Consider the following 16,938-nt stretch of genomic DNA (forward strand, 5'->3'; position numbering starts at 1 on the left):
GGGACAGACCCATGTGATCAGATTTCCCTGACAAATGTGTTTCATGAGTCAAAAGCATCCCCTTAGTGTTTAGTGCTTTTCAGTGACCTCCATTTTAAAGAAAATGTCTATATTATATAAAACAAATCTCTGTACTTTATTAATCTATATATCCCATGTTGCTTAGTGCAGTGACATTTTTCATATAGGCGAATGTGGTTGAGGAGATAGCTGTAATGAACTGCACCACCACAGTTTTCTGAATACAGACATTAATAAAACATACGATCAACTTCCTACTATAGCCTAAGGGTAAAAATATGGAAAAACTCCGTATTTCTGTCAGTTTCCGTTATCTTTGAGACAGTCTTTTTTTTTTTTTCTGCGGCACGCAGGCCTTTCGCTGCTGTGGCCTCTCCTGTTGCGGAGCACAGGCTCCGAACGCGCAGGCTCAGCGGCCATGGCTCACGGGCCCAGCCGCTCCGCAGCATGTGGGATCTTCCCAGACTGGGACACGAACTCGCGTCCCCTGCATCGGCAGGCGGACTCTCAACTACTGTGCCACCAGGGAAGCCCTTTGAGACAGTCTTGAAAGCACTAAGGATCGAAATGGCAAACATGGAAATGTGTCTTGTATTACTTTTTCAGTTTTTTTTTCCCAAATAAATTTACCTATTTATTTATTTTTGGCTGTGTTGGGTCTTCGTTGCTGCATGTGGGCTTTCTTTAGCTGTTTCGAGCTGGGGCTATTCTTTGTTGTGGTGCACAGGCTTCTCACTGCAGTGGCTTCTCTTGTTGTGGAGCACGGGCTGTAGGCGCGCAGGCTTCAGTAGTTGTGGCATGTGGGCTCAGTAGTTGTGGCTTGCAGGCTCTAGAGTGCAGGCTCAATAGTTGTGGCACACGGGCTTAGTTGCTTAGTTTAACACGAGCGTTAAAAGTCATTCTTTTTAGTTAGCCCTTTTTCTTTTTCTGATGGCTCTAGAAGGAACTCCTGCCTGCGCTCCCCACTGCCCCAAAAAGTTGAGAAAATATTCTAGATTTTTGCCAGAGTATGCAAGAAGAAAAATAAATTCAATGAACGGGTATTCTATTTCTAAGCAGTTTAAAATTATTTTTTTAGGAGCTCAACGCAAAACTTTCAACAGTAAACAAGAGGTGAGAGGGTGTACTCAGTATTAAATAAATGGCCAAACACATTTTTCCAAATACTCTCAGTCATGAGAAAAAAGTGAGCTATCAATATTTTTGATTTCTAAAAGCCAAATTTAATAAATTAATAACTGCATGCCAGATAAAAACACAAAATTACAACTGAAAACCAATAATAATTTAACAGAAAACGCTCTGCGTTGTACTTTTTTTATTGGTAGAGATAATTTACTAAAGTAACAAATCTGAAAACACATTTTGCTTTTGCTGGAAAGAAAGTACTATGCTAGAGAAGAACTAAGAGAAACCAGAAATAAAGCATTTGAGAAAAGCAGGCATATGTTATAGTCTATGGCGATGCGGCAGCCAGAGGTGCTGGTTTCTCCATTTGTGTGCATGTTTATGGAAGCATCAGAAACCAGTGACGCAGGACCCAAAAGCAAAGTCACGACAGAGTTACTCTGTGAAACATGCTGGACTACAACCACAGGCGACCCAGGACGAAGGGGTGGCGCAGGCTTGGTGTCTCCTTTGTGTGGGGTTCCCTTGCCAAACAGGGGGCTAATCATGCACTAGCTTGAGTTTCTCTTAACGTGATAAACACCCAGGACTACTAGAACTGGAAAGCATGTGTTCACTGTTTTACAAGGACAGCGGAGCAGTGCTATGAAAACAATGGGAAGTTCCTTCATTTTAATCTGGTTATATGCCCAAACTTCTAACCAAGAAATAATTCAGCTATAAGAGCCAATTAAATTACTATAAAACATTCCTTCATCAGTAAAACATTTCTTTTTTCCTTCAAACTAAAAATTTAAAATAAAATGTCTTCATTTTTGATAAGCAGCTCCACCACCAGTCTCTGATATCGTATATCGTTCAGGGCAGCCATGGCGTCTAGTTCGGGAGATCTCATGAGGGTTGGGCCGAAAACAATCCCAAGGTTCTCTGCATTCATCAGATTCTCCTTTTCGTGAAGGGTCACTCTGAAAAATACAAGGAAGGGAGGGTGACTTCACGTAGGCTACGGGGGTCTCTGGCGTGCTGAAGCACTAAAACAAAAGATTCACAGTAAAGGTTTGTGCCCACCGATCAGCTCTTTCGCTAGGTTATTTCTCTGCACTTCTCCTTAACTTCAAAGTACTGACTTTCCTTAACGTAAATGATGTTAGTAAATAATTTAAACGTCTGGCGATCACTGGAGCTGAAGCCTGAGTTGATGTGCTGGCCTGTGTGGAGTCAGTTCTATTTGTGGATTCGCCTGCCACAGCCTAGAGCTGCAGGGGTGTGTTTGTAAACAGAGAAGGGACAGGGTCATCTTGATAATTCCATCAGCTCTCCCTCCACTTTGGCGAGAGCTTGTTTCCTATAGAGCATTTTTGCCAAGTTGAATGGTTTATTGAGTAGTTAGGGAGAGAGTGGTAGCCATATTAATAGGAAATGGCTCAAGCTAAGCAACCTCGTCAGGGAGTGTATTTATATTCTTTTTACTGCTACAAAAAAGGCACAGAGACTATAATTTGAGAGTTATTCCTTTGTTTTAGTGTGGAGTTCTTAACTGCATCCACATACACAGCAAACTTGAATTTACAAGTGAAGCATGTGAAAAAAAGTTTTAACTCATGGTGCTTTTAAGGAGGGAAACCATGTAAATCCTTAAAAGCACCGTGAGTTAAATATTCACTTCTGGGTAACTCGCACCTAAAGGCATACAAAATAGATGTCAAGTTCTGCTGGGTTTTTTGGTTTCTGATTGGTACTATAGTTGGAAATCCTAAAGCCACTAAAACTTGGTCGTATAATTTTAAAAACCTTGCTTCAACTGGGAGAGATGGAGGGTGACCAAGCGGGGAAATAAAGCTGTATCACCGTCAATCACTTTAAAACATTCAACCGGAAGTAACTGAAATATTTTATTTTCCATTCTTCTCTTTACTCCTTATTTTACTCCATCACTTTTTACAGCAGGTTTCAATATTGGCAACATTAATTCAATAATCTAAAATGCCAAGTCTGAAGTGCCTATTTTGGAGCAAGACACAAGTGAGCTTCCTTGCAAGTTGCTTTATTATACTAACACTAGTGTCTTTACAGCTGCAACCTTTTCCCTTTCCACAAAAATTAATGCATGTCCTTGGCAGAATATTGGTATTTCTAACATATTTGGAACATATATTTGAACTGCGGATACATTTATGTGGGAATCAAGTCTGCACTCAGTATTGTAGTGCATTTTTTTTAGCATTCCTTCTCAATGTGTGCGATTTTACACAAGAAGACAAGATACCTATGTATTTATTCATTCATTCAATAGATCATTTGTCCTTTCTTTCACCTTTGCTTTCATTTGATTCTTAACATGTGGATGTGGTACAAGTATAAGCGTCCGAGTTGGGAACTTGCCTCTTTAGATGCGCCATGAGATACCGGAGGGTTTCGCAGTGAGCGGGCGGCAGCAGTTTCAGTGCTTCATGAAGGGTTTCTAATTGCTCATCGGGGTCCATAATTTCTACGGTAGCAAGATGAATACCAAGGAGAGAAACTTTAATAGACAACTGGTACAAAAGGCCCGTTTAATTCTATTCTTGTGGTGATCTTCTAAAACGGACAAGAAGTGCTTTCTCACAGGTCCTCGCCCACAGCTTTGGAAAGTATTTTTAAGGTTCAAGTCTCAGATTTCCAAAAGTTTAGTGTCAATGTGGCAATATCATTTACTTGGACTTTTGGGGAGAGCACCTAGTGTTTTCACTTGAGGGTCCTAAAGTCTGATAAATATGAAAATTGGATATTGGATGTATAGGATGTAACTATAAAAAATTCAGACACATAATAACATATGCAAGGATAAAAACATATATTCAAATAAGGTCATCTTAGAACATTACAGACATACTGAAACAATGTTGCACTGTTCAGAATATTTTGAAAATCTCCTTTCAGCAATGGTATACAAGCGATGCTAGCCCAGTGCCCACTGCAACCCCTGCCAAAGTTTTATTAATTGATATTCATGCTTTTTTCTTTGTAGACCAAGAAATGTATCATCCAATATTTACTTCCTTTATTCATTAGACTTAGTTTTAAATTATTTTGTTATATAAAAAAGTCAATTCTATGCTCAAAGCACAATTCTTCTACTTAAGATATTCAGAAGAATGCAGTACAGACTTTGAAGGCAATTCCAAACGTTCTGAGTGACAACAGGACCCCTGAAATAAATGTGACTCTTACAAAGGTGTAACTTTGAGGGGGACAATCTTCATTTGGATATTTTAGTTCTGTTTTGGCCAAAAAAACCACATTCCTTTGAGGTCACAGACTGCGTTTAATTCATCAATCACTTACATATTCAGAAACAATAGACATCTTCGGAATTTCATGCTCTCAAAAAGAGGACCATAGCACATTCCTGCTTCTACCCAAACGTCAAGAAGATGGGGTGCCTTTAAACGCTGGGCTTCAGGGCAATTGCCTTTAAGTGTTGGTTAGCAGCCTTGAGATGCTGGAAGGCCATATCTGACCAGAATACAACATTACCAAGAATCCTACTCTTTCTAATTTATAAAACAAACCAACTCAACGGCAATGTACTGGAGTCAGGTAAAAACTGATATAAGATGAAAGTGAAAAGTTCCTAGCATTGGCAGAGCAGATGTGATAAATTTCAGAATGTGAACAGTGACCGAAGCTTTCTAATTCAAAGAAACTTTGCCCATTTTACAGTTTCTGCCCAAAGCTTCCCCAGAGTTCTTGGTTCATTTCTTAGCAATAAAGAATGTATTGTTTGCCTTCTGCTATGGTAAATAATGCATAGTCTTTGAACCATGGGGCATTAAGGTTCGAAGTGCCAATTCATCACAGCAATAGTATCTCAGATACTGAAATCCAATCATTTACTTTCTAGAATGAACAGAAGAAAATTCCATTTACTATAGAAAACTATTTATTTTTTACTTAGCTATAGTTTTTATGATTGGACTAATTAATTTGAAACTACAGTATTCTGGAAATTGAAAAAAAGAGTAACTTAGTCTCCTTTTCACTTCTATAGTTAATCTTTATAAGGAGACTCTTGAGATAGTGTGAAATTAAGGACAGTGTAGGTGGCCTAGCAAAGAAACAAAATTCCCTGTTCACAGAGAGCTTTCTACTGGAGGCAATAGACAATAAATATTCTATCTTACAGTTTATACTAGATTAGAATGAGCGCTACGCAGAAAACAGCAGGGTAAGAAACACTGGGAGGGCTGCGAGCGTGCAGTATTACATGGGATGGTCAGGATAGACCTTAATGAGAATGAAAGTCTCGTGTACAGACTTTGAGGGAGGGAGGGAGGGAATGCAACCCATGGAGATCTGGGTGAAGATGGTTCCAGGCAGAGGGACATCTGAGCCATGGTTCCGAGGGGAGGGTGTGCCTGTCATGTCTGAGGAGAAGCGAGGAGACAAGTGTGGCTGCAGGAAGCTGAGCAGAGAGGAGCAGATGGGGGTGAGGTCAGAGAGGTAACAGGGCACTTTATCACGGCAGGTGCTGTGGGCTAGTCTAAGAACACGGCATTTACGGAGAGAAATGGGAAGGTTCTGCATGAGGGAGGGTCAGGATCTGACGTACACTTTTCACAGTATTGCTCCTCTGGCTGCTACGTGGGAAACAGGCTACGGAAGGGCAAGAGTGAAAACAGAAAGACCACTCTGGTCGTGATTACAAAAATCCAGGTGAGGAATGACGCTCGTTTAGACCAGGTGGTGGCAGTGAAGGTGGTAAGAAGTTGCTGGATTCTGGGTATATTTTGAGGGTAGAGTCCAGAGGGTTTCTTGATGAGGGATGTATGAAAAAGAGAATAATCAAGAATGAGCCAAGGTTTGGGCTTAGGCAATTGGAAGGATGGAGCCTCAATCAACTGAGATGGGGAAGATCACGGACGGAGGAGGTCTGGGGGGAAGGTCAAGAGTTCTGTCTGAGATGTCCTTCAGGCATCCAAGTGAACATACCGACTGTGGACTGATCTGGGGTTTAGGGAGAGGTCCAGACTGGAGCTATAAATTTGGGAACATATGACAAAATGCATTTGAATATATGGATGTTAAGTTGACAAAAATTCTTCCCTGGAATTCATTTCTCCTTTTTCCCCACTTAGAAGAGTCTTGCCCATGATCAATTCTTCAGAGAACACAAATCTTTAGCCTTAAGAAAACCACAGCATAATTTAAGAGCGAGACAGACACAGTGGAAGGTACTCTGAGATGAATGGCCACCATCAGTTGTTCAAGTATACGAAAGGCTTGCATGGGGGAGAGGGTGACACTGGCACTACCGCCAATGGGAGGGAGTTAAAAGCAGGCAGATTTCCCTGCGCATCTGTCAGTGGACATCTGTCTACCAGCGGACGGGCCGCCTAGAGAAGCAGTGATCTTGCAGTTACAGGGTATTTAAAAAAGAATTTGTTGTAGAAGAAAGTCTAGTTATGTGACCCCTTAGAGTATCTAAAAACTCTAAGATTCTACGGTTCTTAATATAAAATTATGTTGACTCAACAAATATTTTTGAGCACCTATTACGTGACTGGGCACTGAGGGAAAACAAACAGGAGAGGACCCCTGCCTCTGAGGAAGTTACAGTCTACTAGGGAAGACGAGACATGACTATAACTTTGGCAGGAAGGAACAAGGCTGTGAAAGAAGCCCAGCCAGCGCAATGGGAATCCAGGGGAGAAAGGCAGCCTATGGCTGCGAGGTCCAGGGAAGGTCTGGAGGATTTGGGGATGTGGACGTTGTGAGGGCAGGAAATGAGCGCTCTGAATCTGCATCAGATCTAGTTACAAGCTCTTTGAAAGAATGTAGTGTCTAACTCTTTACAGAGAAACTCAAATACAAAAAGAATAAAACTTAGGCAAGCAAAAGGGGTGAATCAGTGGCAGAGCTGAGGGGAAACTCTGCAAGCTACCAGGCTTCTCTTCAGGACATTTTAAGTTGCTGAGGACAAAGAACTCTGGGTTTTCTCTCTGAGTTGATCTGACTCGCTCAAGGTTACACACTGACTGAGTCATGTAGCTTTTCTAAGATCTTCTGGAAAGAGCTCTTAGACTCCTTGGCCAGAGGAAGGTTTCTGCATTCAGCCTGACCAGGAGCTCAACTGTGGCAGTGCTGTTTCCATGCTGGTTGGGAAGCCTCCGTGCATGCTGGGTTATTGAGCACGGCCTGTGAGAAGCATCTGTCTTCTGGGCCTTTGTACTGTAGGACACCAATTTCTTCACTGGGGAGAGGGAATGAGGAAGAAGTGCTGGGTAGACCAAGGCTTCTAGGTGGTTCATAAGTGAGTTTCCAGGGGATCATGAAGCTCTTCAAGATTTTGGTTGGGTTGCCCTGGCCTCCTCCACCCTTGAATCCTTTTCTTCATTTCCTGCCACTACTCCCTTCCAGCTTTCACCCAGCAGCTTCTCCAAGGGAGGCTGCACGAGCAGAGCTCAAACAGCCTTTGCAGGAGAAAGCTTTAACACAAACTCTGATTTTTTTGTTGGCAGGGGCTGCTAATAAATGCCAGACACCTGAGACCTGAAAAACACGGCCCCAGTTGTTTTAGTGGCTGAGATACAAAAAAGTTCTGAGATACAAAAAGCTCATCGGGAGGGGTGAGCTAGCCCTGTCCTTTGTTTGGAAAGGGTTCCGCCCCTCCCCTCCTATCTTGAAGCCTTTTGTACCCTGTTCCATCAGGCGAGCCAGGCTGTGTGTAGAGTGGAGACAGCACGGCTTTGACAGATATGGGTTTGAATGCCAGGGCCACCTCCTCTCACCATGTGTCCCTGGACAATTTACTTATACCTGTAACATCTCATTTCTTCTAAAACAACATCATGGGTGTAAAGTGCCTAGCACCATTCCTGACACCTAGTATGTGCTCTATAAATCTTAGCTTCACTCATCTTCCTTATCTGCTTACACAGATAAGAGAATGGCTATATCTATGCATCTAAAGAATAAAACAGACTCTACTACTAGGAAAGACATGTTACAAGGACACAGTGTTCCGCAAACTTTTTGATATCAGTATCAAACACGTACAGTAAACGTTTATATTGTGTGTAAGTATTATGCCAGGGTTTTTGATGTCACACATCGAAACAGTTTTATATTAGAAGGAAACGGAATTTCTACCTTGATTTAGGAAAGTTTCTTTCTTATGATGTGCTTTCAAGAGCTCTCTGAGGGGTGACATAAGGGGGCTTGCTGATTTCACACCGGAGGGCTGTTTCAGACACAAACCCAAGAACAGTGACAAATGCTTTGGAAGAATAATAAAGAGGGGAGATTGTCCTCAGCAACTCAGGTGGGTGTGGGGAAAGAAGGTGAGGTAGTTTGGGGGTGTGGGGCAAAAGGCCTTAAAATCCGTAAGGAGTGCTTACATTTTTCTTCTAAGTAGATAAAGGGGTTGTGTAGCGTTCATACCCGGGGTTTGAATCCTGGCTCTGTCCTGTGCTAATCGGATGCCCTTGGGGTAGCCACAGAGCTGAGTTTCAATTTTACTAGCAAGCAACAGGGGGCAGGAACACCATCCAATGGAGCCCCCCGAGTTGTGCCGGGGGTCAGAGCAAACTGAGGTCTGAGCAGCCCTTTGCGATACAGGTGTATGTCAAGTGCCTTCCAGGTTAGTGGCGATCTGACTTATCTCTCTGGGGAGGAAACCTCTGCCCCACCAAAGAAGAACCCGTAAGCTCCCTGAGAAAATTTTCATGATCTGCCCTGAATCCCCAATTCCCATGGAAGAGATCTAGAGTCTTTTCAGGCTTCTAACATGAACGTTTGTAAAAACCAGTGTAATTCTCACAGCTGTTCTCTACGTGAGAGCTTGAGCTGACGCGCGAGAAATCAGGGCTCCATGGAACTAACCACAAAAATTCTCAACACAAGCTCTGAAGGAGAAACTGAAAGTTAGAACAAAGCAAGTTTGTACTTGTGAAATTTCATAATCAGAAAGCAAATCAGAGTTACTCAGGAAGTGATGTTATTATTTAAAGATTAACACAGCATATGGTTTTTAAGAGAGAAAAGTAAATGACAGAAATAGCCTATCTTTTCTAAAAAATGGTAATGCCAACACTTAAAATCTGTTAAGAATTCCCTTCTTTAAAAAAACAAGTGTAAGTTACAGGTAGGATTTTTGCCCCATAAATAAAATTTGGCAAATGAGCCTTTGTTTTTTCTCATTTTCATCTTAACTAAAACTTAAAAAATAACTTTTTGATCTAAAATAGTGCTCCTTAAAGTATAATCTATGAACCCGTGCCAGTTTGCAAACTGCTTATTAATGGCCTGTCACAGGATAAGGACAGAAATTGAGAGTAAGAATTTATATATTTTATAGCATTCTGACAGAGTAATTTTCACACTTGCTGAATCTAATAACAAATAGTTGGTCTTGTTTTTTCAATTTTATTTCTCTAGTTATTTTTATCTTATTTTACAAAAGTACTGGTCCATATCTAGGAGAACTGGTATAAGCCTTACTTTGGAAAATACATTGCAAAGATGCTTCTGATGGTAGAAGTCATAAACAACCTATGTTAGAGAAGAGTTCAAAATTCTTGTGAGTGTATTAGCCATGGAGAGAGGCCAGGGAGAAATATTTCATAAAATGCATTCAAGATACTCAGCAGAAAAAACAGGAGATGTGATTACCAAGAAGAGGCGATTTGCCAGGTTACAAATGCACGCCTTCATACTTACTGGCAGACTCTATAAACTTAGGGTAGGCGTCGTATGTGATGAGTGGAATTGGTAAATCTCTGAAGTACAGTTTCAGTGCACCAGTGATAATGTTGATATCTTCATACATGTTCACAGAAATATCTGCTTTCTCACCATCTTTGAAGGATGTTAAAAGAAACAGAAGTAAATATCTGGATTCATAGCACTTTTAACAAATAACATTTTTTTGTACACTGTTTTTAAAGATGAGCAATGCTTCAGTGTAACATCAAATTCACTGTGCTGAAACATATATATATTTTTCTGTGAAAGACAATCTATTTTTTTGAATTTTATATTCTGAGGTTACTCATTTTTCCATGTTTAATGATGGAGGGGAAAAGTAGGAGATGACTGAGGTTAACAGAAATATTTTTAAATTGCATGAGTACTTGAGAATTCCTACGGGAATAATGTGGGGTTGCTTTTTTTTCCTTTTTAAAATAAACACAGAGAATGTGAAAAATAACAACTGAGGTCCTCCAAACTTAAAAAAGACCCAGCACAAGAGGCCACCTTTGATTCACCCCAGGTTCCCAGGCCTAACGTTAGATCTTGCCTGAGCCCTGTGGGTAGGAGAGGTAGTGAGAAGTGAAAAAGCAAAACAAAACTTTAGAGTGTTGATATAACAAGAGAAAAAAATTACAAAATAGAGGAAATTTTAGAGTTGCTGGGCCTTATGACTCTCAAGCAAAGCTGGCATTCTTTCAGGGTGGCCCCTTCTGCCCTCCCCCTGCACTTAGTACTTTGTTAAAACAGCTGAATTTTCATCTACTAAAGACTTAATTAGCGTCTACTCTGAGCTAGATCTTATACTAGCTTTCTTTTATTCCATTTAGCTTATGAAAGATTTTTAATGATTAAAAAGCAGCCTCTTATATTTGGTAGTGATATATGTCCATGCCACTCTCTCACTTTGTCCCAGCTTACCCTTCCCCCTCCCTGTGTCCTCAAGTCCATTCTCTACGTCTGCGTCTTTATTCCTCTCCTGCCCCTAGGTTCTTCAGAAACATTTTTTTTTTTTTTTTTAGATTCCATATATATGTGTTAGCATACAGTATTTGTTTTTCTCTTTCTGACTTACTTCACTCTGTATGACAGTATCTGGGTCCATCCACCTCACTACAAATAACTCAATTTCATTTCTTTTTATGGCTGAGTAATATTCCACTGTATATATGTGCCCCATCTTCTTTATCCATTCATATGTCGATGGACACTTAGGTTGCTTCCATGTCCTGGCTATTGTAAACAGAGCTGCAATGACATTGTGGTGCATGACTCTTTTTGAATTATGGTTTTCTCAGGGTATATGCCCAGAAGTGGGATTACTGGGTCGTATGGTAGTTCTGTTTTTAGTTTTTTAAGGAAACTCCATACTGTTCTCCATAGTGGCTGTATCAATATACACTACCAAATGTAAAATAGATAGCTAGTGGGAAGCAGATGCACAGCACAGGGAGATCAGCTTGGTGCTTTGTGACCACCTAGAGGGATGGGATAGGGAGGGTGGGAGGGAGACGCAAGAGGGAGGGGAGGGCTTCCCTGGTGGCACAGTGGTTGAAGAGTCCGCCTGCCGATGCAGGGGACACGGGTTCGTGCCCCGGTCTGGGAAGATCGCACATGCCACAGAGCGGCTGGGCCCGTGAGCCATGGCCGCTGAGCCTGCGCGTCTGGAGCCTGTGCTCCGCAACAGGAGAGGCCACAACAGTGAGAGGCCCGCATACTGCAAAAAAAAAAAAAAAAAAAAAAAAAAGAGGAAGGGGATATGGGGATATATGTATATGTATAGCTGGTTCACTTTGTTATACAGCAGAAACTAACACACCATTGTAAAACAATTATACTCCAATAAAGATGTTAAAAAAAAAGCAAACGTATTCAAAAATAACATAAACCATGATAAATGTCAAAAAAAAAAAAGCAACTTCTTTCCTACACAGCTGTTAGAATGGCTCGAATCCAGAACACTGATAACGCCAAATGCTGGCAAGGATGGGGAGCCACAGGAACTCTCTTTGGTTGCTGGTGGGAATGCAAAGTAGAACTGCCACTTCGGAAGACAGACCGGTTCTTGCAAAGCTAAACAAATGCTTACCATATAATCCAGAAATCACACTCCTTGGTATTTACCCGAAGGAGCTGAAAACTTTTGTCCACACAAAAACCTGCACACAAATGTTTACAGCAGCTTTATTCATAATTGCCAACAAAAATGGAAGCAAGATGGTCTTTCAATTAGTAAACAGAGAAACTGTGGTACAACCAGACAAAGGAATATTATTCAGTGATAAAAACAAATGAGCTCTCAAGCCATGAAAAGACACGGAGGAACTTTAAATACGTGTTGCCAAGTAAAAGAAGCTGGCCTGAAAAAATTACATACTGTATGATTCCAACTATATGATATTATGGAAACGGCAAAGCTATGGAGTCAGTAAAAAGATCAGTGGTTGCCAGGAGTTCAGGGGAGGAAGGGAAAGAACAGGTAGAATGTAGAGATTTTTATGGTGGTGGAAGTTCTGTATGACACTGTGATGGTGGATACATGATGTTATGCATTTGCCAAAAACCACAGAACTGTACAACATAAAAAGTGAACTTTAATGTAAACTATTGACTTTAGTCAATAATAAGGTATCAGTGTTGGCTCATCAATTATAACAGATGTACTGTATGAATGAGAGATGTTAACAGGGAAACTATGGGCAGGGGCAGGAGAGGAGGGATTATATGGAAAATCTCCCATGGCCAGTGGCTGGGAATGGACATGCTCAGTTGCTACCTTTCAGAGAAAAAGAAATGCCTAACATTCAATCTGGCATAGATTCAGGGTTGTTCCTGATGCCATTACTTCATGTCATTTTCTTCAATCTTATCAAATATGTGGGCTGACCTAGATTTCCTCCTACTGGGTTGGTAATAATATCTCATTTATTTTGTCTTCTGTCTCTGTTGGCTGTAAGAAGTCTGTGATGGGAGGGGAGTGTAATGGAACTAGAAATTTGTACTTGCAAAGGAAAGAGGCTCTTTACAATCACAACTCCTATTCTGTTTCACTTCCTGTATTCAAGTTTACAGTTCCTTGGTACCACCTACTCCAGTGCTCAAAACAAAGACAAATTGGAGAACCATGGCAACAAACCTTAATTTCAACGTTAGTTAAAAGAAAAGAAGTCCCATTGAGCTCTTCTTTGGCCGGGTCCTTCCTCCCACAGTGGGAGGTCTGATGCCAGAAGGTCCCCAGTTCCTCTCAGATTCCTGCCCTGACATGAGCTCAGACTTTGATAACGAGATGCCGGGGAGGCATGCATGGCAGGCAGAGTTAGGTGGGCCACCGCAAACCTGGAAAATCTGAGATCTGCAATGACTTAGATTCCCTCCCCTACATCCACCTCCACTGTTTTCTCCATGGTTCTTGGTAAATTTAACTGCTATGTATACATTTTGGTGAACGTGGACCAGGCTTGGATACTCAAACGTTGGTAATACAGTTAAATTCTATGCTTATTTCTCCCCCTGAAATTTAACAGTTTAATACTTACAACTAATACAAAAAATAATAAAAATTATAAGCTAAGTCTTTTCATTTGGCATAATAATCATTAATGATTTAAAATAATGAAAAGAATAAAGAAAAATAATGGAAAGAATAACATAAGAAATTGTGCCTTTTTTGGCAGAGAATTATTGTCCTAAGTTAATGAACCTGCTGGAAAACACACCTCTGTCAAAAGCCATCTTGACATCTTCAATTAGGTCACTAAATCCTGAGACTCGGTACAGTCCTTCAGAATTAAGACCTGTAGAAATAAAGCAGGGAAGCTAATTAGTTTCTTTGGGATTATGCCTCTTCTTCAAATTTTAACTTCTCATACTTTAGGCTGGGGAAGTAATGTGTCAGGAAGAATGATGAAATATACATGTTTAGAAACCTCTTCGCACTTTTCTCCTAAAATAAAACCATTTCACTCACAGTTCTTTAATTCTGACCTACTGTGACTTGAATATCTGTAATTTGGCTCATCATTTTGTCTAACTAGATCAAATACCTTAGGTCTTAAGGGAAATTATTTCATCACCCCCTTTACACCATAAATTCTTTTACATAATGGAAGACTAAGATAAACTATATTAATAGGCATATAGCAGTTTTTCCCAAGTGGCAAAGAATAATTAGGGTGCATGCAGTTCTGGTTTTTGGTTTTTTGGCCTAGGATAGTTTTAAACAGAGCATTTATACCTTTGCTTTTTGGACCTAAGAAAAAATATAAAAACTGAAAAATGAATTGGTACCTACATATCAACTTTTACAGACAGGAAGCATCAACCATAAATATATTTTAAGCATATTTCTTATAACTGGTTAAATGTACCTTGAAATCATGCTGGTTAATTATCTGTTAACTGATTTCAGACTTTCAGATCATTTGTTATCTGAAATAATTCCCCCTAAACTTGCAGAAGAAAACTTGGTTGTGCAGTGAGTTACGACTGCTCTGAACCTTGCTGGAAACGCCTCACCTCGAGATTCAATCTCCCTGATGCACATGTCCACCACCATGGGCCGCTTAGTGATGTGGGCTTTCACGAGTGTTGTCAGGTCACAACTGTACACCTTCTTGACATGTTTCAAGTCTGGCTTACAGTCATTTGGGACCATCTTGGAACACTGCTTATGAACATTCAATCCACAATCTAAGGAATAAAGAAAGGAAAAATTCATTATTATTTTCAGAATTTTGAGCATTCTGGAGGTTTATTTTGGCAAGACACTCCAACTTGAATTAGGTTTAAAAGGGGACTAGCTTCCAGCCTGCAGAGTGGGGGAAACATTCTTCTCATTCTTTAGGAAAATTCTGATTTTAAGTCAGAAGACTAGAATTCTAGCTCATGTTCCGTCATTTACTTGCTGTATGGTCTCAGGAGAATACCAACCCAGGCCAAACAAAATTAGTAAGTGTTCAATTAAATGTCTACAAAATGTAACATTACACCAACTAGCCAACTAAAAATTTAAAGTTCCATTTCTTTAAAGTTATATAAAAAAGTATATTCAATGTGGATATAACTGCATTTTAATAAATCTGATATGAGGTGGAATTGAACCTCCAAAAGTAGGAGTATCCCAGGGCCCTCTTAAGTTGATGCTGCTCATATGTGTATCTACTCCTAATTCTTTATATATATGTATAAGATAATGAATATAGAATACATCTAGTAGCTAAAAATAGCCAGTTATTATTTGTTACTACTATTATCAACAGCTTACTAATGCCAAGCACTATTCCAAGTGCTTTACATTATTTACAGAAAACTCTATAAACCAGGTACTTTTATTCTTCTCTTTCATAAACCTGATGAAACCAAGCACGTACGTGTTAAGTAACTTACCCATGGCATTTAGTACATTTGAGCTGAAATTCAAGGCTACAAAGATTGTAGAGTCCACTATTTTAACACCTATACCATATTGCCTCTACTGAAGTTGTTCCTTTGCTTTGTCATTTTATTGGGTTATAGCTTCTAAGATGCCAGAACCCAAATATTTTCTAGTTAATATTTTGAGGTATTTTATTTTCAACAAGAAGAGCACAATGGCATTTTAGAAGAAATAGAGAGGGATACAGATATTTTGCTAAATTGGACCTAAGAGACATGGACCATACCTGAATAATTTAACTAAAAATAAATGTCACCTTTATGTTTGTTTAAAATATTACCCATTTGTTTTTAAGTTCATGAAAACTTGATGCTGACCTCCCATAAATCCAATCCAACTGAGGTACACACAATTTATAGCCAGGTCTTAATGGATTTGAAAACCATACAGTCCCACGACCACTGTCTGTGGTCCTTGGGCAAGCTTCAGTTTTGCTTGCTGTTTGGGCAGAAACCGGAGCATAACAGTTACCTCACAGAATTGTTATGAGAATTAATAAGCCAATGCATTCGAGGTGATTTGCATATTATAAAATGTTAGACAAATACCGATGATCATCATCATTATTATGACTTTTGGTAAAGCTGAAATCTAGTTATATATATGGCAGTAACAGTTAACAAAGACAAGGAAAATTAGCCAAAACTTATAAATAGAATTGTTCTTTCATTAAATACGTAGATATTACCAACTTGAAAAAAGAACTTAAGGCTTGTGGTGACTCTAAGGGAAGAAGTCGTGTACTGAGCACCTCCCATGTGCAAAAACAGGCTAGGTGTCGAGGGAAGCTGAGTCTTTGAACATGTGTGTGTAAGTGAACAGCACTGGCGATGGCACAGCCCATGCTAATAGCGTCCAAACATCGTCATCACTAAAGAAGAACAGGTGCTTCTTTGAATACGTAAAGGCTGCCAGAGCAAGGAGCTGAATCTGTACCATCTGAACAAATGACCCAACACTGTTCTGTGTAGTTAAATGATGTCCAAATGAATACATAACCTGAACCCCAAATTCCTCTTTATTCTATATTAGATATAAATAAGATTTCTGATTCAATCATAAGGGAACTCAATGGCAATGGCCACTTAAAGGACCTCATTTCCCCTGAAATTTTAATGTTTTGTATAACTTCCGTAATTTAGAGTTAGATCTAGAATCTATTAGCTGTGTGATTTTGAGGGGGTTACTTAAACTTTCTGTGCCTCAGTTATATAAAATGGGAATAATAATAGTATTTATCCATTAATATTAGATCTATTATTAGGTTCTATTATTATGTTAATGTGAGGCTTTAATATTAATACACGTAAAATGCTTACACATAGTAAATTGTAATTGTTTACCATGACTCTGTTATTATTTAGAAGAATGAAACATTTTGAGAGGCCTTTCCTAGGTAGTGCCCCAGGGTTCACTGTAAGGCATTGTCATAATCAGCTTAAGGTCAGGAGCTAAGCTGACTTCTAGGCCAATTCTGTGTTCGTCAGATGTGAATGCCAGGTCCTGAAAAGGACTTGGATGCTGGGGTTATAGCTGCTTCCTCATCTACACTGTTCTTTATACACTTCATTTACATAAACGTACTTCCAAATAGGTACATGATTTTTCTCTGACTGCTTTCACCA

The 16,938-nt window shown here is 39.9% G+C and overlaps 1 protein-coding gene across 4 annotated transcripts in view; it reads right to left on the reverse strand.

Annotated features, from left to right (window-relative positions):
• Window positions 1–1,207: 1,207 nt before the first annotated feature.
• CHN1 (chimerin 1) overlaps window positions 1,208–16,938 on the reverse strand; it is a 176,452-nt gene continuing 160,721 nt past the window's right edge. For all 4 annotated transcript variants that reach the window (XM_004267333.3, XM_049712783.1, XM_033423608.2 and 1 more), the window contains 5 exons: window positions 14,395–14,568; window positions 13,596–13,673; window positions 9,850–9,987; window positions 3,532–3,637; window positions 1,208–2,114 (listed from right to left, as the gene is read on the reverse strand). In XM_004267333.3, the coding sequence (XP_004267381.1) occupies window positions 1,943–2,114; window positions 3,532–3,637; window positions 9,850–9,987; window positions 13,596–13,673; window positions 14,395–14,568 (668 nt within the window). In that variant the 3' untranslated portion in view covers window positions 1,208–1,942. The remainder of the gene's footprint in view (window positions 2,115–3,531; window positions 3,638–9,849; window positions 9,988–13,595; window positions 13,674–14,394; window positions 14,569–16,938) is intronic.

The sequence above is a fragment of the Orcinus orca genome, chromosome 7 (assembly GCF_937001465.1).
Source record: "Orcinus orca chromosome 7, mOrcOrc1.1, whole genome shotgun sequence".
NCBI classification, from domain to species: domain Eukaryota; kingdom Metazoa; phylum Chordata; class Mammalia; order Artiodactyla; family Delphinidae; genus Orcinus; species Orcinus orca.